Source organism: Heterodontus francisci, unplaced genomic scaffold (assembly GCF_036365525.1).
Source record: "Heterodontus francisci isolate sHetFra1 unplaced genomic scaffold, sHetFra1.hap1 HAP1_SCAFFOLD_419, whole genome shotgun sequence".
Taxonomy (NCBI): Eukaryota; Metazoa; Chordata; class Chondrichthyes; order Heterodontiformes; family Heterodontidae; genus Heterodontus; species Heterodontus francisci.
The window spans coordinates 1,534,349-1,561,903 of NW_027140453.1; the positions used below are offsets into that span (position 1 = coordinate 1,534,349).

The window sequence follows — 27,555 nt, forward strand, 5'->3', positions numbered from 1 at the left end:
TTTTCTTTGTCGAAATATTCTATTTATTTCTTAACCAGTGAACAAGAAAAGAAAAAAAATGTAGAAGATCACAAGCGAGCTGTCGATACTGGATCCACTGAGAACCCCACGACAAATAATGGACAATTATGAGCGCATTTTCCATCTGCAATCGATGAGGTGTCTGATACAAATAGTAATAACATTTCTGCATTAACAGAAAAGGGAAAAAAGACATTAATAGTTGCACCAAACAGAACTTGAAGTTACAATTTGTTTACTACTGCTTAATATTATACACAGCTTTACGAGAATTGCACGGAATGAGGGACTTAAGTTTCATGGAGAGATCAGCAAAGCTGGAATTGATCGCCTTGGCATTAACAACTGGCTTTTTCAAAGAGCTAGCACTTGCACGATGGGCCAAGTGGCCTCCTTTCGTCCTGTAAGGTTGTCTGTTTCTTTATAACGTTTCAAACAACACAGAATAATAATTAATAAACAGACAAAATAAACTGGAAAAAAAGTTTGCACGTTTCTCAAAGCTTCACCTCCTGAGACAACAGGAATTTAATACATTGACGAGAATATGAAAGGACTTATTCTAGTGGAAAAGACAGACTGGGGCTTAAAATTTCCTCTGTTCGTTTCCCGCAGTGGTGATGGGTATTTAGGGTTGTCCGCCAAAGTTACGCGGGTACAGCGGGAGTGGTTTAGACGAAATTCACCCCCGAGATATTCACAATAATCGTATTTTCTCTCCCCTTGCTCCCTCGTGTGTTCTGCTGCTTATCCATCTTTTGAGTTCATTAATTTGCGACGATCAGTCAAACCTTTTGCTGTAAGACGTCTGGTATATGATAAAAAAAAAGAGGGCGTTATTACCGTCATGGAATTATGGACTGATACAGAACAGAAGGAGGCCATTCGTCCCGCGTGCCTATACTGGCATTTTGAAAGAGCTGTCCAATTAGTCCCATTTCACAGTTCTTTCCCCTATAGCCCTGAGACTATTCCTTCCCCCACTACCTCCACCCCCTCAAACAAGTATTCATCCAATTCCCTCTTGAAAGTTGCTACTAAATCAGCTTCCACCGCCCTTTCAGCCAGTGCATTCTCAACCACAACAACTCGCTGGCTCAAAATATATTTCTCACCTGCCCCTCTGCTCCCTTGGCTAATCACCTTACAGCTGTGTCCTTGGTTGGGCAATCCTGCTGCCTCTTTGAAGCTGTTACCCCATTCGTTGTCCTATCCAAACCATTCATCATTGTGCACACCTCTATTAAATCTCTCCTTAACCTTCCCTGATCCAAGGAGAACAATCCCAACTTCCGTATTCTCCTCACATCACTGAGGTCCCTCAACACTGTTACCGTTCAAGTAAATCGCCCCTTCACCCTCTCCAATGACTCGACATCACTGTCCTGACCAGATCATCATGTGCATGAATAATCGAGACGAACCATGCACATGCTCTTTCCTGCTCATGCATTCCTAAGCTTGCATATAAAGTCTTGTAAAATCACAATAAGTTCAATTATTTTCCAAGGGAAATTCCAGAACATTGACAATTGTGTTCAACTGGATTAAATTGGTTGGTTAGTGTTGTGGGCGCAGGAATGAATGGAAAGTGAATTGGTGTATTCCATCTGCGTGCAATAGGAATGCAAAACTAGGGCTCGTGAATATCGGATAGTCACTCGTAATTTCAGTCTGGAATTCAGGAGAAACTTCTTTACCCAGTTTCACCATGACAATACCTATGTTAAGAACTTCAGTAAGTTTAATCTTACCTTAGTTTTCCAAGCAATTGTTGAGATGAAAATTGTATAAAAGATGCTTTTGCAGATGAGGATCAGGTATGTCAGTTTTGCTGTTGCCATGCTTTGGATTTTCGCCTCTGTAAAATAAATGTAACAGAAAATGATGCAATCTCTGTTCTCACAAGGCAAGAAATGCTACTGCGTGAAAATGTAATGTGTGTCAGTAAAGGAGCCCAATGTAAGGGTCGAGCTGCGAAAGCAGAACTGATCTCCCTTTGACGCAAGGAGCCCTGGGGTATTCCTAACTACAAATGGAGTTCAGCAATATGGCCGATCTGAATTGGGGCCGCTGTAACTTCTGTGTCAGCTATGGCTCACGTATGTATCAGCTCCAGCTGAGTGGGTAACGCTCTCCTGTCTGAGTCGTACGATTGTGGGTTCATGCCCCAGTCCAAAGACATGAACCCCATAATCCAGACTGACTCTCCCAGTGCCAGTAGACAGCGTGTGTGCTGCACTGCAACTTTGGAGGAACCTTCTTTGAGATGATGTGTTAAACTAATTTAACCTCTGGGAAGTGGAACTGTCCCTCTTATCTCCACGCCAGATTCACACTATCAACTCCCAAGGAATTGTAAGTTTTAAGACAGGTGTACACAGCTCCCTCCCCTCCCATCCCCAGGCGTCCCCTCTCCCTCATCACAGGGCAACATATTTCCCTGAGGTCGTGAACCCAAGAGGACCGTGAGGTTATATCATTCGACTAGGCTGGTCTCGAAATTCCAACGGCCTTTCCCTCCCAGAGGAGTTTTCTCATAAACACGTTGTGCATGATAGTATGTATAACTGTAAAACTACAGCTTGGAAATGTTGAAATGAGTATATACATGAAATGTCTGACACAGTAATAATTCCAGAATTATTGGTGAATATTTTTTGAGTCATGGAGTCATTACAGCACAGAAAGAGGTCATTCGGCCCATCGAGTCCATGCAGGATCTCTACAGAGCAATCCAATCAGTCCAGCTCTCCCCTTCCATCTCCATTGCCCTGCAAGTTAATTACCCTCAACAGTCCGTCCAGTTTCCTTATGAAATCATTCATTATCTCCATTTCCACCACCCTCGTAGACAGTGACTTCCAGGTCATTACCACTCGCTGCATAAAACACTTCTGCCTCACATCCCCCCCCCCAGTGCATCTTTTTCCCAAAGCCTGAAAACTGTGACCCCCCCCCCCCCAGTCCTTATGCCAGCAACTCATGGGGACAACTTTTCTTTGTCTACCTATTGTAAACCTGTCATAATCTTGTACAACTCTGTCAAATAGCCCCTCAATCTCCTTTTCTCCAAGGAGAACAACCCAGGTTCTCCAATGTAACTTTGTAGCTAAAATTCCTCATCTCTGGAACCATTGTGGTAAATCTCCTCTGCACCCTCTCAAGGACCCTCACCTCCTTTACAAAGTGTGGAGACCAGATACAGATAGAAGCAGATAGATATTCACCTTTACTTATACCGCACATTTCTGGGAAAAGAAAGAGAAATCAATAAACATTCAGCATCAGAATATTTTATGAAATCACTGTGTAAATGTAGATTATCACAATTGAGTCCCGCACTGTAGTCTAATATATTGAGAGTCATTTTAATCGAGTGTTTAACCATATCTTCCCCTTTACACTACAATATTGTTCTATTTCATGAATTATTTAATTATTTATTGACTTACTGACACATCTACTTGCTTATTCGTACTTTCATAAGAGCACAGGTGCTATATAAATGCAACTTTCTGATTTCTTTGAATCTGAAATAAAATGGTATTGGTCTCACTAGTGTGCCTACCTGCTTTGACAGCTAATGTTGAACTGCTTGTTGCAGGCACTGATTCGTTAGTGTAGAGATCTACTCTGCACTCAACGTTCTTGGACCGAGCCCAATCTAGGGCGTCGAATCTCAGCCGGCTGCTGATGCTGTAAGATGTATTTTCTTTTGATAGGATGGCATTGAGATCAGTATGAATGTTCGTGTCATTGGCATCTTTCTCCTTGCCATCGACAAGCCAGTGGATCTTGATGTTGTCGGGGTAGAAGTCGCTTACGAGGCAGACCACAGTGGCTTTTTTCTTTTCTCTAATCTCTTCGGGAGAGGGCTCAAAGACAGTAACTTTGGCAGGCCTAATCGTATCGTTTTCGCCTGCAGGAAAATTAAATGGAGAGAATATGGATGAGTATGAAACCCGTCTTGAGAATTTTAAACCACCAAACAATATCAACCTTTCAATTCTAGCCAGAGCAGTTAATTTTGTGCCAACTCCAGAATAAACCTCTCTGTTTCCCGAACACCGATCAGTCATAAAACGTAGAATCAGTTTGCAACCTCGACCTGCTTTTGTACATTTTAACCCAAAGTGGCAGAAACTGATCATCTGAACCTCTTCGTCATTGAGTGAAGTACAAGTCTGTCTCATTATGAAAGAGGTTCTCCTGTCTATCTGAAAAGTGTTATCCTGAACTCTGGGCCAGCCTGTTCTCAATAACCAGGCTATCACTCACCTTGTCCCATTATCTAGAGCCCTTTCCTATCAGGGAGGTTATGGGGAACATTTCTAAAGCTCTGGTTAGGCCACAACTAGAGTTTTGCAGCCAGTTCTGATCACCACATTTGAGGAAGGTAGTGAGTGTCCTTGAGAGGGTGCAGAGGATATTTAACAGAATGGTTCCAGGGATGAAGGATTTTAGCTACAAGGTTAGGTTGGAGAAGCTGGGATTGTTCTGCTTGGAGCAAAGGAGATTGAGGGGAGATTTGATGGCAGCGTACAAGATTATGACGGATTTAGATAAGGTAGACAAAGAAAAGCTTCACCCATTAGTTGTTGGTACAAGGACCAGGAGAGACAGATTTCTGGTGCTGTGCAACAGATGCAGGGGGATGTGAGGAGGGACACTTTTATGCCACGTGTGGTAATGACCTGGAACTCGCTGCCCACAAGGGTGGTGGAAGCGGAGACAATGAATGATTTCAGAAGGAAATTGGATGGACACTTGAGGCAAATTAACTTGCAGTGCCACAGGGATAGAGCGGGGTAGTGGGACTGATTGGATTGCCAGACAGAGAGCTGGCATGGACTCGATGGGCGGAATGGCCCCCCTGTGTGCTGCATTATGATTCTAATCCTACTCTTGTCTCTTCCCCCAAATGTAATATTTAATAATTAGTGCTACCGTAAACTCACACATGAAAGGAGGGGACCATTCGGCCATTTGTGTGAATTCCAGCTCTTTGGTAGAACTAGCCAATTAATCCTACTCCCCACCCTGTTCTTCTCACATAACCCAGTAAACTATGTACCTTCAAACTCTCTCTATTTCCCTTTTGAAAGCTACTTTTGAAGTGAAGCTACTATTGAATCTGCTTTCAGCACCATGTCAGGCATTACATTCCAAATCACAACAACTCGCTGTTCAAACAAAATATTTCCTCATCCCCCTTTTTTTTTCCAACGACCTTAAATCTGTGTCCTTCTGGTTACCGAACCTCCTACCACTGGAAAAAAAGGTTTCTCCCTTTTAACTCTATCGAAAGCCTTCCTGAGTTTCAGCACCTCAATTCAAATTTTCCCTGTACCTTCTCTGCTCCAAGGAGAACAATCCCAGCTTCTACAATCTCTTCACGATATCTGAAGTGCCTCAACTCTGGAACCATTCCAGTCAATCTACTCTGCATTCTCTCTAGGGACTTATCGTGTTTTCCAAAGGGTGGCACCAGAGTGGAACACAATGCTGCTACTGAGGCCTAAACAGTATTTTATAAATGTTCATGATAACAGCTTTGCTTTTTCCCTCTGTGCCTCTGTTTACAGAGCCAAAAGGATTCAGTGTGCCTTTTGATAGCCTTTTGAACCTGCCCTGCCACCTTCATAGATTTATGAACATACATCCCCCTGGTTTCTCTGTTCCTGCACCCAATTTAAAATTGTACCATTTGAGAAACAATGTATTGGCTCAAAGAAAATAAGGGGAGTGTGTCCGAGCCAATATTTATCCCTCATTCAACACTTCACATCCACCATTCCGGTTATCTGGTCATTTAGTGCAATGATGCTTGTGGGATCTTGCTGTGCGCATTTTGGCTGAAATCTTTCCCTACATTACAACAGTGACTACACTGCACAGTCAGTTCTTTAACTCTAAAGCTCTATGAGCGTAATATTGCGAAAGAAATACCTGAACAGGTTTGGGTTTACAGACAAGACTCTGTGAGAATGCCTTGAATATTAAAATGATAAAATCATTAACATAATGACTGATGCCTAATTTTGTTATATTTCTGTTCTGAATATTGAACCAATGGAGATTTCAGGAGACGTCTCTTCACCCGGAGAATAGTGAGAATGTGGAATTCGCTTTTTTTTTTGACTCGGAGGTAAGAGTGTTACCACTCTGTAACTTCACTGAAATGCTTAAACCCAAGCAGCATTTTGAGAACTGGTCTCTTTCTCAACCAGTTGAGCTGCAGTTGACAGATGCAGTTTGACAATGGTGCGTCTTTACCTAGAACTAGTTAGTTTGGTACCTTTGCTGCAATACAAGAAAATGCCTTGCGCACGTTGCTGTCCAAAATCTGCCTGTTTCCAAAGGGGCTGAACACAAGTTTAATTTTGGTCTTAACAATTGTACTTTTATTGGGACTTCCTCCCTCCGGGATTCACCACGCTGTTGTTTGTCTTCAATTAATTTTCCCTTTATATTTTGTCTGCTTTTCCTGGTTACTTGCGAATGTGTCTTTATTTTAAGAATAAGTTTAATAAAACAACACTGATCTCCCCTTCGCCTTCTCTGCTCCAAGGAGAACAATCCCAGCTTCTCCCATTTCTAAACACAAGTGAAACCTCCCCATGTCTGGTACCATTCTAGTAAACATCTTCTGCACCCTCTCTATGGCCTTGACATCCTTCCTAAAGTGTGTTCGCCACGAATTGGTCACAATACTCCAGGCGAGGCCTACCTGGTGATTAATAACAACAAAAAAATTGCATTTAACTAGCACCGTTGATGCAGTGAAAAATCACACCATCAGAGCAACTCAGACAGCAACTTGATACCGAGTTATCGAAGTAGATATTAGGGACAGGTGACCTGTCAAAGAAGTAGGTTCTAAGATACTTCTCAAAGAAGGAGAGAGGGAGAGAAGCAGAGGTGTATAAGGAGGGAATTCCAGGGTTTAGGGCTCAGGCAGCTGAAGGCACAGCCGCCAATGGTGGGTTCGAGGGAGGGCAGGATGCACAAGAGGCCAGAATTGGAGGAGCACAGAGAAATCATCAGGGTTTCTTTTAGGTCCAGAGGAAGTTACAGAAATAAGGAGCCACCGCCTCACTGACAGAACAATGCACGAATCCCGCGTAAATGTCCCCTACACGTGAAATGAATCCTCTTGTTCATCTGCTAAAATCCCTCCCCACAATTAGAGAACTGCATCCGTAGAACAACAGCAGACTTCTGTCCATCCATCATTAACTGAGACCTCTTGTACTGTCAGCTACTCACCCGAAACGCTTAGCTTCGTGCCCCCTCCAGAATACTGTTCATATCCTGAAGCACCATGCTGCAACCCTACACTAAAACTAACAAGAGTGTCTCTCCCCTCTAGATGGATGGAGTTGGCGCTGGGGATTTTACATCGAAATTCATTGTAATTGCAACAATCTAACCAAAGTTCTATATAAGTTTCATGTAACTTCTGTGCTTTGGAATGCTAGCTAATCCCCTGCAAAGGAAGCCCTGTGCTTTGTTTGCTGTTATTATTGGATATTAGTCAATATTAAAGATGCAGACAAGTACTATGTCGCACTGCATCAGAGGATACCAATTAGAATTAAGCCTTCAGGTTGCTCAATCTTCTGCGAACACCCAGAGCTTCTTGCTGTTTCCACATAACCCTACATTTGTTAGCCTTCAAGTATGCATCAAATGCATTGTTTAAGCTATTTTCAGGCAGTGCACTCCACATCACAACAACTGGCTGTGTAAAAGCAAATACTCATCTCCCTCTTTGTTTCTTTTGCCAATCACAAATCTGTTCTCTTTGCTTACCGACCCTTCTCCCAGCAGAAATGAGTTATTCTTATTTACTCTATTACAAAACATATGATTTTGGACATTTTGAATATGATATCAATTCCCACCTTAACCTTCTCTTCTCTGAGGAGAACAACCCCAGTTTCTCCAGTATCTCCACACAATTGAAGTCATTCATCCCTGGTACCACACTGGCAAATCTTCTTTAACCTTCTCTGCTCCAAGGAGAACAATATTCAGCTTTTCCAGTCTCTCTACAAAGCTGAAATCCTTTCTCCCTGGTATCAATCCTCCCACCACCACTTAATCTTCTCTGCTTTATCCTACTTGTTTTCAGAATACATCTTGCTGAAATATTGCGAAATAAATATAATAATTATTACGATAATTTGGTAATAAGTGGGGCAACGAGGGAAATCTGGGTAGCAGGGTCAGACATACAGCACTGTGCAGTTATGTACTGGAGTGCAATGCCATGGGTAAATATACAACTAATTTAATTGACGCACTCAAAACGTTACATTTTTTAAAACTTACCCAACACTGTTAATTTGGAACCGGGGCCAAAATGAAAGTTAGTAGTTACATCCACAATGCTACATTCCTATCAGAAAACTAGGATTGCCTAACAGTTCCCGTAGACTGCCAATGCAGTAGCTTGTTCCCTATATTTATTTAGTATGCCAAGAAAGCAAGTAGTGAAATTGTTAAACTGTTTGGACATTGCCACGTACCTCTCACTTTGAATTCTGATTTGAAATAGTGTTTCATCATAAATGTAAGTCAATTCCTTATGCACTCAATTTAGTTATTTTCTTGAAGGAAGACTAGGTGAGTTTGCCATTTAGTATCTAATCTTCTACAACCTTGACTAGATCTAGTCTTTGTTTATTACATTCAATCATTTTTGTTGGGTCAGTGTGTTAAAGGTTATGGGACCAAAGACGGTAGCTGGAGCTAAGATAAAACTCAGCCATGATTTAAGTGAATGGTGTAAGAGGCTCAAGGGATGAATGGTCCTTTGTGGCTTCTTGTGTTTGATTGGAGTCCTTTCAAAATCGTTGACTCGGGTTTGCATCTGTTATGAACTCGACAGTGGCCCTTCCTGAGTTCAGCCTTTAAGATAATCACTACTAGTTGAGCCTTGCCTCTCTGCTTTTACATTGGTGAAGATTAATGCTTTTACATTGACCACTGGGGGGACACATCGCTCGGTTTTACATACCCAGAACTGTTAATCTTGTCCCATCGCCAAAGCGGAGAGGTGTGCTGTTTCCAGAACACAGTGTTACAAAGCAGTATTAAAACTGCTGGGGACCAATGATTACACGATACTTCATCGAATGCTCTGACACCTTTGAACAATTATAATTCAACCAATAGCAATGTGTAGATTTGTCTGTCCTTTTCTCCACCATTCCATTTTAAAGCAGAGAAATTATGGTAAAATTTGCTTAGACGTTCTTGGAGCTCTGTGCACAGTTCTGGTCTCCATATCCCTCGGTTAGACCACACTTGGATCACTGTGCACAGTTCTCGTCTTCATACATATTTACCTATCAGGAAAGACTGAATAGCCATTATGATAGATAAGAGAAGGCTTAGAGGTGACCTGAAAGAGGCGTCTAAGATTATGAAAGGGTTGGGGGGTTCCAGAGGGTAGACACAGAGAAGTCTGGTAACGTTGTCTTTGCAAAATTGTGCATCTTGGGATACAAATTTACTCAAGTTTTCCAGTATGTGGCCAGGTTTGTGAGTTTTGGCAGAATTACGAAGCAATGAATGAACACTTAGAGCGAATAAAATTTGAATATTGAGATCTATTCTTGTTTACCTGCCTAGAACGTAATCCCAGAGCCAAAGTAAGAGATCGAGGTCCCAGCTGAACACAATGTCACAGGCCAGTTGTAAAACTACCAGGGCCCTCAGTTAGGCCTGAGCTGGAGTCTCGTGCCCAATTCAGGGCACCACACTTTTGGAAGGATGTCAAGGTCTTGGAGAGCGTGCAGAGAGAGATTTACTGGAATGGTCCTAGAAATGAGGGACTCAGTTATGTGGACAGACTGGAGAAGGTGGGATTGTTCTCCCAGAGAAGGTGAAGGAGAGATTTAATAGTTGATTTCAAAGCCACGAAGGGCTTTGTTAGAGTCAGTAGGGGGAGACTGATTCCACTGGCCGGAGATTTCACAACCAGAGAACATAGATTTAAGGCAATTGGCAAAAGATCCAGATGTTTATTGAGGGGGCCATTTCTTTACACAACGACTTGTTGTGATATGGAATGCATTACCTGAAAGTGTGATAGATACTGATTGCATATTGAACTTCAAAAAAGAATTGGATCATAGTTCAAAAAGGCGAAAATTGCAGGGCTGTATAGAAAGAAAAGGGGTGAGGGAGGCGAATTGGAGAACATTTCCCAACAGCCGACTCTAGTAAGATGGGCAGAGTGGTATTCTTGTGTCCAACATGCATATTTGTCTAATTATTTCCATCAACTGTTTTTTTTAGAAGTCTGTCCCATTATCAACAGTGAGCATTCATTCCAGAAGATCACTGCTTCAGGACGTTAATCATAACAAGCTGAACAAACTCTGTTTAAGAATGGGATTGAATTTTATACGGATGAAGGCAAAGCACAATCTTCTAAAACAAAATCGAAGTGGTCATTTTTATTAATTAGTGTGAGGTTAACAATTTTATGCGGCAACAGATCAGAATTGTTGACTTAATATTGGCTGCAAGCCCATAAAGTATGGATTGACAAAAGTATTAGGGTCATGTCTTTACAGCCATGTCTATCCTGGATTCTACTCCACCCAATAACCCTCCTGAGAAAAGAGCCTGAGGAATGTCTCCCAATTCCAAAACAATTCAGCCAATCACAAGAAGGCATTTCCACCATAACATTCTACGTCAGACAACTCAATGCACTTCTCTGTCGGTTTAATGTCACACAGCATTTTCTATATTTTTGAAAGGATAATAAGATTGTCGATGTGCTGGTTGATAATTCGAAAACTGGACAGCATTGGGAAACTACAGAATATGATGATAGACTATTCCTTCTTCTTTCTTTTCTTTCTTTTGGGCCTACTTATCTCGAGAGACAATGGATACGCGCCTGGAGGTGGTCAGTGGTTTGTGAAGCAGCGCCTGGAGTGGCTATAAAGGCCAATTCTGGAGTGACAGGCTCTTCCACAGGTGCTGCAGAGAAATTTGTTTGTCGGGGCTGTTGCACAGTTGGCTCTCCCCTTGCGCCTCTGTCTTTTTTCCTGCCAACTACTGAGTCTCTTCGACTCGCCACAATTTAGCCCTGTCTTTATGGCTGCCCGCCAGCTCTGGTGAACGCTGGCAACTGACTCCCACGACTTGTGATCAATGTCACACGATTTCATGTCGCGTTTGCAGACGTCTTTATAGCGGAGACATGGACAGCCAGTGGGTCTGATTCCAGTGGCGAGCTCGCTGTACAATGTGTCTTTGGGGATCCTGCCATCTTCCATGCGGCTCACATGGCCAAGCCATCTCAAGCGCCGCTGACTCAGTAGTGTGTATCAGCTGGGAGTGTTGGCCGCTTCAAGGACTAGTTCGACAAACAAAGCCTTTAACATTTACATACCCAAAACTGTGAGCTTGGTCCCTTGGCCAAAATATAATGGTTCGGTCTTTCCATAACACAGTGTTACACTCCCATTACAAAACTATTACCTTCCAGACAACCTATTGCACCAGGAGGCGGCCATTCAGCCCCTCTATCCTGCTCCTCTATTCAAAGGCTGATCTGTACCTCACTTCATTTACCAATCTGATCTCGATATCCCTCGATAACCTCCCCAAACAAAGTTATTTCCATCTCAATTTTGTCAGGTCTAATCGCCCTCCAGGATTCACAGCTTTTTGTTGAAGAGGGAGTTCCAGAGATCTTTTACAATCAATTATTATCATGTACTTTTACTACGGATTCCTCTGCGAGAGGTGAAATCAGAGGGTTTTCCATCAAAATATCTGATGTTAGACATCCCAGTACGGCTTTAGTTTCACATAAAAAGCTACAATGAGATTCTTGATATTCCCATTGATAACTAGAATAATGGAGAGTTGTGGGCAATCACAGAATATAACAATAGACCAACAAATGGCTTTATCAAGTTTGACTATCCCAGTGGATAGTGAATGGAACAATTTAACAATAGTGTTACTCTAAAAGTGAAGCAAATTAATCTCTTTTAAAGGCAGGCTGGAGATTGGGTCAAATCATTAACTAAACCCTCGCCACTCCCCATTGGAGGCAACCTAATAGCAATTAAACTGTAAAATGAATACAATGGTGTAACCGTTCACCTACCGAAAACTACTAACTTGGTCCCATCGCCAAAAGTATAATCGTAGTTATTTGAGCAGTGATGCCTGTCAGTGTTAAAACTCCCATCTAGTTAGAAATGCTAAAATGCACCGTCTTCGAAATGATGTACTCAAATTGTAGATTTACATACTATTAATGTGTGATGTAAAGACAGCGGCAATGCACCCTAGATATTGGACAGGAGAACAAAAGGTTAGTTATAGGGCCTGGTGGAGGTTACAGAGACAGCGAGATTTGTCGGGATTGGAGGATGTTGCAGGGATACGGAGAGTTATAGAGGCTGGAGGCGGTTACAGGGATAGGGAGGTTTGTCGGGGCCGGAGGACGTTACAGGGACAGGGAGGCCTTGGGTTGAGTTGAAAACAAATGTGAAAGATATTTAAACCAAGATATTGCAGGTCCAGCTGCCAATATAAATCGGCGAGGTGATTCTGTGACCGAGAACATGATGTATTTTAGAGCATCTAATTTCGTCTGAGAATCTCAAATATCCTCATTAACGAAAACAACAAAAGCTTCTGTTCTGTGCTCACCTAAAACAATCAATTTTGTCCCGTCACTGAAGTAATACGGAGTATTTCCTGTACACAATGTTACATGACAATAGTATAACTACAGGTCGAAGAGCAATGAAGCTGGTGCACTGATGCAAAACCTCACACAGAATGCACTGGAGATTTGACTCTTTATGTTAAGGGCATTATAATGTTAATTAGAAAATCATTGTGAGGAATAGAAAGGGAAGTTCGTTACTCAGATAGTGGTAATAATGTGGAATGCACTACCACAGGGAATGGGTTGAGGTGAATTGTGGAGATGCTTTCAAGGAGTGAGTTGGAAAAAGACATGGGAGAGAAAGGAATAGAAGATTGGATGAAGTAAGGGTGAGAGGAGGCTCGTGTGCAGTTTCACCACTGGTTTGCTTACACACTGTAAATTCTATATAATTAAATGTAATTATGATGTTTTATTTCACTCATTCTGGGGGAAGAACGATGACAGCATTTTTTGGAAACAAATAATCTGCCCTCTGAGAAAACGGTTAATAAATCTGCTACTGCCTCCCTGACAGGACTGCGGAAAGACCTACACCCCATTGAGTGCAGGGGCGATGGTTGCAAAGTGATAATGTTACTGTGCTAGTAATGTTCTGGTTCAAATCCCGAGGGTAGCTAGAGGAATTAAACTTCAACTGATAAATGAAAGTCTGGTTTAACTGCATGAAACTATCGTCAATTGTCAGAAAATCCCGCCTGTTGTCAGAGAAGTGACTTCAGACTTCAGTTGACTCGCAACTGCCTTCTGAAACATCAAACCACCCAGTCCAAGAGCAATTAGGGTTGGCCAACAAATCTTGGCCTTGCCAGCGACGCCCATATCTGATGAAAAAAAATGAACTCGCAAACCACTCAGAGGGCAATTAGGGATGGGCAATAAATTCTGGTCCACATGCCACGAACGAATTAAAAAAATGTCTTTCCCTGTGCATCTTAGTATTTTCCATGTATTCTGGCTTTTATGCACATTGGAAATGCTGCCTGAAATTTTTTTGTTACTTGTCAATGCAACATTTCAGTTGCAAACTGAAACTCAGAAACAGCGTGAGCTGCAATCATTGTTTTTCAAAGAACGTCCAACTCACCCAACACAGTCAGTTTTGTCCCGTCACCAAAGAAATAGTCGTAGCTTCCAGAACACAGTGTTTCAGCCCTGTTACTAAACTAGACTGGTCCCTGAAAAGTTGCCGAATATTTGAGTGAATAATACAGCTCTTGTTTGTTTGTCCATAGTAAGCTAAATGGGAGAAATTTTCCCTTCTTTAAACACATATCCAGTTCAAGAATCAGTCTTTCTCCTTCTCTCTCTCTCTGTCTCTGTTTGTATCTTAAATGCATTGGAAAAATGTCTTTCACCAATGAACCCGGAGCCTTAAACATCTTTCCGACCATTTCAGACAACATGCATTCTCAGAATTGGCCTAACATTCCTGGACTCACCTGTCACAACTAACTTGGTACCGCTTCCGAAGTAATATTGATTGCCAGAACACAGTGAGAGACCCTTGTAACAAAACCTCACAAGGCGAGGTGCAGGTCTTGTCTATATCACACTTGGACCCTGTCCTCGAAAGCGTTTGTAGATCACATCTCCTTAGTTTATATATCTCCTAATTTACATTTGTGGCTCACGAGCAAGGTCATAGAATCAGAAATATCCATCACTGAAGGGGAGACCATTCGGCCCATAGGACCTCTGCTGGCTTTATGAAAGGTTTTACCATCGTCCTGTATATTTCCCTTCGAGTATCTATCAATTTCCATTTTGAAAGTTTCTACTGAACCAACTTCCACCACCAGTTCAGATATGCCTTCCCGATCCAGTAACTACCTCTGTGGGAGAATGTCTCTTCATCCCGCCACTGGTCCTTTATGTCAATTGCCTCAAAACCTGTGTCCTCTGGTTACCGACCCATCTACCAATGGAGACTGTTTCTGATTATTAATTCTATCCAAAACCTTCACTAATTTGAACACCTCTATTCAATCTCCATTTAACCTTTTCTGTTCTCCAGTCTCTCCAACTATCTGAGGTCCCTCATCTCTGGTACAATTCTGGTGAATCATTTCTGCTCCCAATCTAAGGCCTCGACAACTGTCATAAAGTGTGGTACCCAGGACTGAACACAATACTCCAGCTGGGACCTTACCAGTGATTTGTAAATGTTAATCCTCACTTCCTCACTCAACACCTCGTGAATTCTTAACCAATAATGGTGCGTTCCAGCATCATCAACTGGTCACTTCAAACATCTTGACCCTTTTTTTGACCAAGCTCACTCTCTATCTCACTCCTCGCATTAAACCAATAGAGTTACATTCGGGACAGGGGTAGGCCATTCAGAGTCTGATTTCCCAGACAGCTATCACTTGTTGATTTCCACACACACAATCGGTCATTGTTAAGAAACGGATGCAGCTGAATAGGGAATATGATTAGTGTTATCTTCATATATTAATCTTGTAAATTTCAATCAGACTATACCATATCAGACCGTGCGGAATGATTCTCACTGACGCCACGTTAATCAGTTACCTAAAACCACGAGGTTTGTGCCATCGCCAAATGTATAGTCATTGTTCCCTGACACAATGTTACACAGTTGTAACAAAGCTAGGGAATCTTTAACTCTCTACACGCCGGTTAATTAAGCGCAGTTGCATCGTTTTGTATTGGGTTGCATTTGTTACCCCGCCCTTTCCCTCTTTACCTCTTTTTGTTATTTCTTTTGTCTTTGTCTCGACCTCTCCCATCTTTGTCTCTCTAATTTTCCGTCCCCTTTTCCCTGCATTTTGCTCCCAATCTGTCTCTCTGTAGATAAGGTTTGCCTCCCTAACCTTCCTCCATTTCCACCTCGCCATTGCCCTATGTTCAGTTGTTTTAACTGTTGCTTCGTTACTCTTTGTTTTTTTCTAAAGTTTATGGTCTCTCCCCTTTCTTCAAACTGATGGGGACAAACTGGCCGACAGTTTTAATAATTACTGAGACCACTGATATGTTTCAACAAATATCTCACTCACCCAGGAGTGTTAACTTAGTGCCGTCTCCAAAATATGATAGCTGGGTATTTCCTGCACCCACATCATCATGTGACAACACGAAAACATTCCTCAATAGCGCCCTGCCAGTTTTCAGTGTCCATCTCATTAATATTTGATATTGCCCTTTGACTAACATGAGCTGACCATACAACAAAGTACACGCATAAAATAACCGGGTGGGGAGGTGGGGGAGAGGGGGCCTGACCATTAAAGCCAGCAACATTCACAGTACCGTCTATCCATCCATCTGTGAATATGTTAGATGTCCACAGATACAGTGCTTATAATACTGGAAGATTTTACATGGAGTTGTTCATAATTATTAATTAACTTCTACACACAAGTTGGGGACCAGATAGCTCAGTTGGCTAACGTGCCAGTTAGAACAATGCTTACAGAACGGGTTCATTTCTCACCATGTCTGGGGAAGGCAAGGGGAAGCCTCCTCATAGACACTGCTCCACATTCATGCTCCTCTCTCCTGCTGGAGAAAAGGAGCAGAGAGCCAGTACATCAGATGACCACCAGCCTGCACAGACAAGATGAACCCAGCATCCCTGGCTTCATTGAATGAAGGTCTAACTCACCCAATACTGTTAGAGCCGAACGTTCTCCAAAATGTAAAGGCTGGTCGCTCCCGCCTGCACTATGCTGAACAACATTACCAAAACACACCTTTGGATAGACCGATACACCGACAGAAAAGTAGCTACGTAGATCGATAAACATAAAGATGGATACACAGACCGATACATTGTGGATGATGGAACAATAGATGTTTATATAGATGGTAACGTACCTAAAACAGTTAACTTGGTACCAGCTCCGAAGTAGTAAATATCAGAAGAGCACAAAGCTAAATCCCTGCATCAAAACCTCTCACCTCTCTCTGATTCTTGTCCTGAAGGAGCCTTTCACAACTAGAAAGAACCTACAGGAGTATTGGCACAAAGGAACATAGAAATACTGTAGCTGGAGTAGGCCATTCAGCCCGTCGAGCTTGTTCTGACATTCAGTGAGGTCATGAATCATCTGTATTGTAACCCCATTAGCCTGTTTGTGTTCCAGACCCTTTTCCTAACAAGGCTCTATCATTCTCAGATTGGGAAGTGACAATTGACCCTGTGGCCTCAGCAGTTTCATAGGGGAGAGAGGCCCAGATTTCCACCACCGTTTGTTCAGTTATGTCCTTTCTGGCATCACCCCTGAACGGCCAAGCTTTGATGTTAAGCTAATGCTCCTCTCCACCCTCACCCTTGTTCTGGGCTCTGACACCCGTGTAAATTGCAGCTCTATCTACCCGATCGAATCCTCTCATTATCTTAAACACATCAGTTGGATCAATCCTTAATCTCCAATGCTCAACATCTCTAAGCAACCTGCCCCCACAATTTAATTCCGGCATGATTCTGGTAAATGAGGAAAGATCATTCGCAATCTGCCCTGGACTTTCAGCTCACGTTCCCCAGGCCGTTCAATGTGCATTCTCCACCCAGTCTCCATTCACAAATTTTAAAAATCCCTTTTGATATTTCTCATCCATTCAAACGCTTCAGGTTAATGGGGAATACATCAAATCATATCGACACTTCAGCACCGAACCAGGCCATTCGGCCCACTACATCCTAGCCGATTAAATGCTCCACATTATCCTTCTCACACCCTCTTCATCTCACCCCATCAATAGGTCCTTTTATTCCTTTCTCCCCCATATGTTTATCCAGCTTCCCTCTTAAAAACATCTCTGCTATTTGCCTCAGCCCACTCCCTGTGGTAGTGAATTCCACATTCTTGCCACTCTCTGGTTGAAAAGGCTTCTCCTGAATTCCATATTGGATTTATTAGTGACTGTCTTATATTGATGGTCCCCTGGTTCTGGTCTCCCCAACAAGTAGAATCATCTTGCCTCTGTCATAATCATAAAGACCTCGATCAGGTTATCCTCTCTGCCTTCTCTTTTCTAGAGAAAACAGCACCAGCCTCTTCATTCTTTATCTGTAGTTATATTCTCTCAGTTTTGGGAGCTCACTTGTAAATATGTTTTGTTTTGCTCTATCCAGTGCCTCTGCTTTTTTAATCATATGCAGAACAGAACGGCATACTAAAGAACTGAATCTGACAGTTTTCGTTCTGTGTCTGTGTCCTCTTGTTCTGCTCTCATTTGCAGCTACAATTGCCGTTTGCACTGTTTATTTTAGAGACCCTCCCTTATGTTCCACTCAAACCCCTTTCCATCCAGTGACATGAATTCAGCAGTTGTAGGTCTCCCTTTGTAAGCTCAAGAGTCGAAATTAATTCACCAAATTCCCATATTTTCACTCCCTCGACCACCCCACGTGAATTCCCAAATTGAATCAACTTTTCCAGCATTAGGAATGCATTCACTCACCTAAAACCACCAGTTTGGTCCCATCTCCGAAATATGCTTCTCCAGCATTACACAATGGTATGGGGCTGTCGCAAAATCCCCCTCAAGTCTAGATTGTTAAGTCTGTTCCATTGAAGTTCTGACTGTGTCAATGGCCTGTAAAGGTCGTTGGAACATGGGGACAGGAGGTGGCCATTCAGCCCTTCGTACCTGTTCCACCATTCAGTTAGATCAGGGTTGTTCTGAACCTTAACTCCATCATCCCACCTTGCTTCTGTAAACCTCAATACTTCTGTTTAACAAAAATCAAACAATCTTGGATTTGAACTTATCAATTGACCCCCAGCCTCAACAGTATTTTATTTGTTGTGGGGGGTTCGGGGAGAGTTCCTGATCTCACCCCTGAACGGCTCGAATTTAAATTGTTCTGGATTTCCCCCAACCTGAAGAAGCAGTTTCTCTCTTTCTATCCAACACCTCAAGCACCTCGATTATATCAACCCTTAATGATCTAGGTTCAAGGGACTGTCAGCTTAGTCTGAGTAACCAGTCCTCATGATTTAACCCCTTTCTGCATCTAATATCTGAACTTACTCCCCGCGATTTTTTAACCGCATATAGACCTCGATGTTGATCTGATAGGAAGAACAGAGTCCCTTACCGAAAACTGTTAACTTGGTCCCGTCGCCGAAGTAAGCTATGTTTCCTGCACAGTGGCCTAAACCCAGTCATGAACTGGCCCGGGAACTGTTACCCTTGCAGCTGAACGGGTCTGTGCCGGGCGGTTTACCGTGGAACACATCACCAAGCGGGTGTCCCGTTGGACTGGTCTTTGCGAACCAGAAGGAAGGGCCAGTGTCGTCCCGGGGAGAGAAATACCGCGCCAAAGTGACATACGGACGCTTGTGGCAGGAGGGAAATTAGGCGCAATTCTCTGCGGTCATGAGACAGATCTAACCGACTGACTAACTCGTTAAACTGTCCGGGGTTGGGGGGGGGGGGGGGGGTGGTGGGGGAGGGGGTGCAGTAAGCTGTGAATGCACACAGCTACACATGAAGGTAGAGAGAACAAAAGACCCCATTATCTTACCTAACACCGTCAGTTTGGTGCCGGTCCCGAAATTGTGTGGTGCTGTCTGGGCACATCAGCAAATCATGTTACATCAACCCGGTCGAAAACGGTTTGCTACAAGTGGGCTGCTCAGCGTTTAGGAAGCACTGGTCAAGACAATCAGGAGGCACAAAGCAGCTTACAGCCAATGAAGCAGTTTGTTTAGGAAGTGGTCACCACAGGGAGACAGAGCAACTGATATTGTACCAAGGAAGTCCCATCAAACAGCAGTGAGATTAATGAGCAGATCATTGTGATGTTGGTTGAGGGATCAATATTGGTCCCAAGACACCGGGGTGGTGTTTCAGGGGTTGAAGAGTAACCAGTTTTCACACAAATAACACAGTTATTCTCTTTTCCAGAGGAATGCTCTAGGTTATAAAGCTGGACCATTCTGAGGCATCTACAAGATTGAAAGGGCCCAGCTCCCGCCATAATCCAGAGGAGATGTTTATTCGTTTACTCTGTTGCCACTGCTCTTCTGCTGATCTTCCTCGAGGTGTGTAGAGCGAGGTTTTTGTACGGAGGCTGCATTGGATTCTATCACAGTGTCCCCCCTGTCCCCACGGTGATAGACACTCATACAAAAAAGAACGCGAATTTTGCAAGGCCCTGCCTCTGAAAAGACTCCCGAGGGCTTCACTTGGTGAAGTCAGTTGAGATTGAGCTGCTGAAAGTTTTTTAGTCCTTTGGACCAGAATTATAGGCCGTTCATTCCGTCTCAAAACTGTTAGCAGGAACAGGAGGTGGCCATTCCGCCCCTTCACAGCCTGCTACACAGGTGCAGCAAGAGACCATTCAGCCCCTCTAGACCTTGTTACACAGGAAGAAGAGGAGGCCCATTCAGCCCCTCTTGAGCTGCTTACACAGTAACAGGCCCATTCATCCACTCAAGCCTCCTTCCTTTCCTCTACTTCCTTCCTTCCTTTCTTTCCGTCCTTCCATCCTTCCTCCCTTCCTTCCTTTCATGGTTTTTTTCTTGCTTGCTTTCTCTCTTTCTTTCTCTCTCTCCATTCCATCTCTCTGTTGCACCCCTTCTCCCCTTCCCCCTCCCCCATCCCTTACCCGCTTCATGATCTGCATTCTCTCTTCTACAACGTGCAGGACCTCAGGACATACCGGCCACGGGACCTCAAACAGAAGCCACTTACTCTAGACAGTAAATCGTTCACACTGCTATCTCTTATCTTATCACTCAGAGAGACCCATGTCTGCCAAACTAGTGCAAGTTTCCCAGGTGTCGTGTTGATGTGCGCGGTGCTGTTATCATTCCTGCAGATCTCATTGCACACCAACCCCCATCGCCATGCACCTGACATGAGGGAGAAAGGAATAGAAGTTTAGATGGTGTAGTGGGGGGGGAGAGGAGGCTCATGTTCAGTATCACCACTGGCTTGATGACACATTTCTGGGGGGATTCGAGCAATGTTTGAAAATGAATAATCCGCCCTCTGAGAAAATGGGTCAAAAAAGGAACTCTTTCCTTAACAACACTGTGGAAATACCTAAACCACATTGAACGCAGGCGTGACGCCAGCAAAATGATAATGTTGCTGGGCTAGTAATCCTGCAGCCCGGGCTAGTGTTCTGGTTGTGTGAATTCAAATGGCCGCAGATGGGATTTAAATTCAGCTGATTCATAAAAATCTGTCAGGGTGCCATGAAACTGTCGTCGATTGTCATAAAAACCCATCTACCATCTTATCTGGGACTCCATACCTGCAGCATGCAGTTGACTGTTAACTGCCCTCTGAAATTGCAAAGCACTCAGTTCAAGGGCAATTAGGGATGGGCAACAAATGTTAGCCTTGCCATCGGTGCCCACATCCCATGACAAGAATAAAAACATGGCCTAACAAACCACTCAGAAGGCAATTATGGGTGGCCAATAAATGCATCCCAGCACGAATTAACAATGACTTTTCCTGTTCATTTTTGTCTGTATTTTGCTCCCAATCTGTGCCTCTCTGCATATGGTTGCCTCCCTAGTTTTCTTCCACTCTCCACCTCGCCTTTCCTCTATGTTTAATTGTTTTAACCTTTGCTTCTTTACTGCAATGCTTACTGTTTATTTTTCCAAATTTCATGTTCTCTCCCCTTTCTTCAAACGGAAGGGAGCAAACTGCCCAACAGTTTCAGTGCTGATTGAGCCCACTGATATACTTCGACCAATATTCTACTCACCCAGGACCGTTAACTTCGTGGCATCTACAAAATATGATGGATGGTTACTTCCTGCTCCCACATCACCATGTCACAACATTCATCAATAGCGTCCTGCTAATTTGCATTGTCCCTATCATTAATATTTGATATGGGCCTTTGAGTGTCATTGGCCAAAGTAAACTCATAAACTAACCGGGGTAGTTGGCAATTAAAACTCGAAACATTCCCAATACTGGCTCTCCATCAATGTATGGACCAGTTAGTCAGATGTCCACAGATACAGCTCTGACAATACTGGAAAATTTTACTTGGAGTTCGTCATAATTATTAAGTAAGTTGTGCATGCAGGATGGGGACCGATTAGTTTGGTTAGCTAGATGGCTCACGTGTGATTCAGAGCAAGGTCAACAGCAGGGGTTCAGTTATCGTCTTGTTCTGACGAAAGTAACGGGAAACCGCCTTACCTACCTTTTTCCCTTGTCATTCTCATCTCTCCTGCTGGAGAAAAGGAGCACAGAGCCATGGACAGAACATCTGCATGACACAGGCAATATGAAACCAGCCATCCTGGCTTAATCGAATAAACATGTAACTCACCCAAAACTGTTAGAGTCCAGCCTTCCCCAAAATGTAGAGTCTGGATGTTCCCGCCTACACTATACTAAACAACAGTACCAAAACACAGCGTTGGGTAGACAGGTACAGTCTCAAACAAGTAATGTATCTATATCTAAACACATAGATGGATGCACAGATACATTGTGGATCGATCGAACAATGGATATTTGCACATTTATGTAGATGGGATATTACCTAAAACTTAGATCCAGTTCCGATTCAGCAGAGCAAAACCTAGATCCCTGAATAAAACCTCTCAACTCTCTGTGGTTCTATCCCAAGAGAGCCTTTCACAACAATGGAGAACCGACAAGTACAGGAATATTGGCTGACAGCAGCACGAGAGCATAAATTGACCGTTCAGCCCTTCGAGTAGGATCCGACATGCAAAAGGATCATGTATCTTCGTATCGTCAAGGTGGATGGAAAGAAAGGTGCAGAGCTGAGTGGTTAAGTGCACAGCTCTCAATGGTGGATTGATGGAAATCGGACAGTCCAGAATTTCAGGATCACAAAGATCTCGGAGAGTTGTAGAGGCTGGAGGAGGTTACAGAGATAGGAAGGGTTGTCGGGGCTGGAAGAGGTTACAGAGATAGGGAGGGATGTAGGGGCATGGAGGAAGTTATAGACATAGGGAGGGTTGTCGGGACTGGAGGTGGTTACAGACATAGAGAGGGTTGTAAGGGACTGGAGGAGGTTACAGGGATAGGGAGGGTTGTAGGGTGCTGGAGGAGGTTGAGGCGCTTTTAAAAAACTCCTTCATGGGATGTGGGCGTCGATGACAAGGCCAGCATTTGTTACCCATCCCTAGTTGCCCTTGACAACTGCGTGGCTATTTCAGAAAGCAGTTACGAGTAAAGCAAAATAGTTAATAGGTAGAATGAAGTAGAAGTCGTGTTTCAGCTATACAGAGCCCTGGTTACACCACATCTGGAGTTCCTCTGAGCATTTATGGGCACCAGACATTAGGAAGGATATGCTGGTCTTGGGGGAAGTGTAGTGTAGATTAAACAGACTGATTCTTGGACGCCAAGGGTTAAATTGCAAGGAAAGATTCGACATTTCCTATTCTTTGGAAAAGAGAAGGTTAAAGGGTGGTTTGAGCAAAGTTTTCAAGATATTAAGGGGAATGCATGATGTAGATGGAGAGAAACGATCTCCATTGGTTGTGCAGTCTAGATCTCCGGGACAGAGTTTAAGAATTAGAGCCAGAACTTTTCAGGCATGAAATTAGAAAACATCTTTTCACATAAAGGATGGTAGAAGTTTAGAACTCTCTTCTGCTGGAACAATTGTCAATTTTAAATCTCAAATTGATAGATTTTTGTTAACCATAGCTATTAAGGGATTATGGGGCTATGGGGGTAGATGGAGTTAGGTCACTGATCAGTCATGATCGCATTGATTGGCAGAACAGACTCGAGGGGCCGAATGGACTACTCCTGCTCCTGTGTACCGATGATCCTATGTTCCTGTAACTTCTATTTAAACATAGAGTCAGCATTCTGCTTCAGTTAGAGTGTCCCAAATTCTGACAACTCTGAGTGAAAAGGAATCTAGTAATTGTCCTTGTAGATCTTTTGTCAATGATTTTAAATATCTGACCTTTGTTTATTGACCCATCCACCAGTAGAAATAATTTCCCCTTCAAGTAATTGTCCAGTCCCCCTTTTGAAAGTTACTATTGAGTCTGTTTGCACCACCCTTTCAGGCAGCGCATTCCAGATAACAACACACCGCATAATTGTTTTATTCTTCATATCACCCCTGTTTATTTTGTCAATTACCTCAACTCTGTGCCCTTTGTTTACCAACGCTTCGAGCATTGGAAATTGTTTCTGAGCATGTACTGTGTCCAAAGCCTTCATTGCTTTGGACACCTCTGTCAAATCCCCCCTAAACTTTCTCTGCTCTAGTCTCTAGATGCAACTGAAGACCCTCATCGCTGGAACCAGTCGAATAAATCATTCGTGCAACCACTCTAAGGCCTTGACATCCATCCTAACATGTGACACCCACAATTCTCCAGCTGGGACCTAACCAGCGATTCATCGAGGTTCAGCTTAACTCCCTTGCTCAACTCCTCGTCAATCCTTCTTTAACGAAGGTACTTTCCAGCTTCCTCAACTCTTTATTCTAAATTTCTTGATTGTCACGTATTTGTCCCTGTACCTCACTCCTATCATCAACTCGCATTACGCCGATTTAGCTACATTAGGGACTGGATTAGGCCATTCAACCTCTGATATCCAAGGTACTTATCACATGTCGATTTCCACATGCACAATACGTCTCTAGTTTGTTTCAGGAAATATTCCATATGGGGCTCGGAAGTAATGCATGAAGCCGGAACACAAATACAAGGTGTATGTTTATATATAAGGTCCTCATATCCACAACTAGGTTTGAATAATTTTAAATTTCAACTAGACATCCCTCTGATTCCACTTTCCTTTAAAGAGCTAATTCGATTCTATCTCACTTACCTAAAACCATGAGTTTTGAATTACCCCCAAAAGTATAACCATCGTTGCCTGACGCAATGTTACACTTTTGTATCAGAACTCGCGTTTCTTTAACTCGATACACAATAGTTAATGAACATAGTTGGAACATTTTGCCTTGTGTTATATTCATTATTCCACCCTATTGCTCTTTATCTTATATTCTGTTACAATTGATCTCCTTGTCTCTGTCTCTTTTTCACTGTTTTAAATCTAATTTCCCATCTCCCTCCAGTTTTGTCTGATGTTTGCTCTCCATCTGGAGTGAAGAAGAATGGGGGATGATGGTCTGGGAAATTCTAAGATTCAGAGGGCGCTTGACAGGGTAAATGCTGAGAGGATGTTCCCCTGTAGAATTAAAGGGCGCAGTTTCAGAATGAGGGGTCGCTCATTTAGGACGGAGTGGAGGAGGAATTTCTTCGATCAGGGAGTCGTGAATCTTTGGAATTCCCTACTCCACAGCGCTGTGGAGGCTGAGTCCGTGAATGCATTCAAACTGAGATAGAGAGCAGAGCCAAGGATTATGGAGAACAGGTAGGAAAGAGGGATCGAGGCCAACATCAGATCAGCCATGATCTCTGGTTGTAAATTCCTCTCTCACCAGCCCTCCTCCAATCTCCTACATTTAGCTATTTAAATTCTTGCTTCTTCAATGCAATGCTTACTCTTTTGCCTGTTTTCACATTCTCTCTCCTTTCTTTAAATTGAAGAGACTAAACTAGTCGACGTTTGCAATGCTAGTAAGAGACATATTTTGACGAACATCTCACTTACCCAGGACTGTTAATTTAGAGCCATCTCCAAAATACACAAGGCTGAATACTCCCTGCTCCCACATCATCACCTCACAACACAAAAACATTCCCCAACTCTCTTCTGGAAGAAAAGAAATTCACTGCCCCATTCCTTAATATTTGATAGTGGCCTCTGGTTAACGCAAGCTAACTGTAAGTTAATGTAAACTCGTGGACTAACCAGGCAGTTTGCAGTTATAGCTCTCAGAATTCCCAAGACTGTCTGCCCCGTCTCTATGTGGACCTGTTCGTCAGTTATCCACCGTGGCAGTCCTGACAATAGGAGATTTTCTCTAAGTCCCTCACAATTATTCATTCAATCCTTCTTGCAAGATGTTTACAGGTGACCCTTGCTTCATTGAAAACAAAGAAACTGAACTCACCCAAAATCGTCAACGTGGACCCGTCCCCAAAATGTAGCAGGTTGGTATACCCGCCCGCACTGAACTAAACAACAATACCAAAATACAACGATGGGTAGACAGATGTATGGACAGACAAATAGATAAGTAGATGGACAAACAGACAGACAGATGGATCCACAGACCAACAAATAGATAGGTCCATTGATAGATAAAGAAATAGAAAGACTTACAGATGAAAATAGATGTTTACATATATAAATATCTACATGTGCAAACATAATCTTACCTAAAACAGTGAGTTTCGTCCCAGCTCCGAAATAATAAATCTCACCAGAGCACAATGATAAACTCATGTATTAAAACATCACCTGTCTTTGAGTCCTTTTCCAAAGGAGCCCCTCATAATAAGGGAGAACCTACAAGTATAAGGAAATTTTGTCCAAAGGAACATAGCAACTGGGGAACAGGAGTAGACCATTCAGCCCTTCGTGCTTATTCCGACATTTAATTAGATTATAAATCAATTGTACCTTAACGCCTTCGACCTGCCTTCTTGGTTCCATAACCTTTAGCATCTTTGCCGATCAAAAAATCATCAACCACACATTTGAAATTTTCGACTGACTCCCTCAGCTTTCTGTGGGAGAGATTTCTGGATTCCACAGGGCATTTTGTAAACAAGTCCTTCTTGACATCATTCCTGAATGGTCTAGCTATCAGTGTAAGGTTTTGCTCTCTTGTTCTGGACCCGTCACACCAGAGGAAATATCAGATCCTATCATTATCTTAAACACATCAATTGGATCACCCCTGAATCTCCAATTCTCAATTTACTGCAACCCTACTTTAAACAACACATCGTCATAAATTAAACTCTTTTAATACCGGTATTATCCTGGTGAATGAGGAAAGCTCATGGGGCCCTTGACACCTCATTGTCCACTGGATATGGATAGCTCACCAGTTCGATTAGTAACTTGAAAATAGTGTGTCTCAAAATGGTTTCATCCATTGCTGCTCGAGGCCAAGAGGGAATATATAGAATTACATAGAATTTACAACACACAAACAGGCCATTCAGCCCATCTGCTCCATTCCAGTGTTTGCACTCCATTGAGACTCCTCTCATCCCCTTCATTTAATCCATTTTTTTTTTATCCAATCTACTTTTTTAAACCCACTCCTTGTGGTTGTGAGTTCCACATTCGCACCACTGTCTGGGTAAAGAAATTTCTCCTGAATTCCCTATTGAATTTATTACTGACTATCTGACATTTATGATCCCCCCCGTTCTGGTCTCCCCACAAGTGGAAAAAACTTCGGTGTGTCTACCCTATCGAAACCGCTTTCAAAATCGTGCAGACCTCGACCAGGTCACCCCTCAAACTTCACTGCTCTCGAGAAAGGAGTTCCAGTCTGTCCGACCTTCCCCAATAGTTACAACGTCCCAGTTTGGGCAGCACAGCTGTTAATCTGTTTTGTTTTACCTTATCCAGAGCCTCTACATCATTTATTTTATAATATGCAGACCAGAACTGCATACTGAACGATGCAATCTGACATTTTTCGTTCTTTGTCTGTGTCCTCTTGTTTTGCTCTCACAAGCGCAATCATTCTATTTGTATCTACATTGCTGTTTGTTCTGTTTCTTTTAGCGACCCTCCCTTATGTATCCACTCAAACCCCTTCCCTACAGTGAAACGAATTCGGCAGTTGTAGGTCTCCCCTTGTAAGCTGAAGAATTGAAATTAATTCACCAAAGTTCTACATTTTCACCCCCTCGACCATCCCACGTGAATTACCAAATTGAATCAACTTTTCCAGTATTAGGAATGCATTC

General features: G+C 42.9%; 1 protein-coding gene across 1 annotated transcript; it reads right to left on the reverse strand.

Annotated features, from left to right (window-relative positions):
• LOC137359839 (M1-specific T cell receptor beta chain-like) lies at positions 1-27,329 on the reverse strand. The gene is made up of 9 exons (XM_068025537.1): positions 27,259-27,329; positions 26,265-26,457; positions 25,734-25,797; positions 24,539-24,625; positions 21,903-22,001; positions 3,593-3,943; positions 3,252-3,272; positions 1,776-1,882; positions 1-829 (listed from the first exon to the last, which is right to left on the reverse strand). Exons 1-9 carry the CDS (start codon positions 27,327-27,329, stop codon positions 803-805), a joined length of 1,020 nt encoding a protein of 339 aa, XP_067881638.1. The 3' UTR covers positions 1-802.
• Positions 27,330-27,555: the final 226 nt, after the last annotated feature.

Coding starts and splice junctions, on each gene's coding strand:
- LOC137359839 (XM_068025537.1), bottom strand. CDS start 27,329: ATGATTGCGCTTGTGAGAGCAAAACAAGAGGACACAGACAAAGAACGA. Junction 24,626..25,733: donor GTCCACGTTGACGATTTTGG/GTGAGTTCAGTT, acceptor ATCGAGTTAAAG/AAACGCGAGTTCTGATACAA. Junction 1,883..3,251: donor AATGTGCGGTATAAGTAAAG/GTGAATATCTAT, acceptor TTTATTTTACAG/AGGCGAAAATCCAAAGCATG.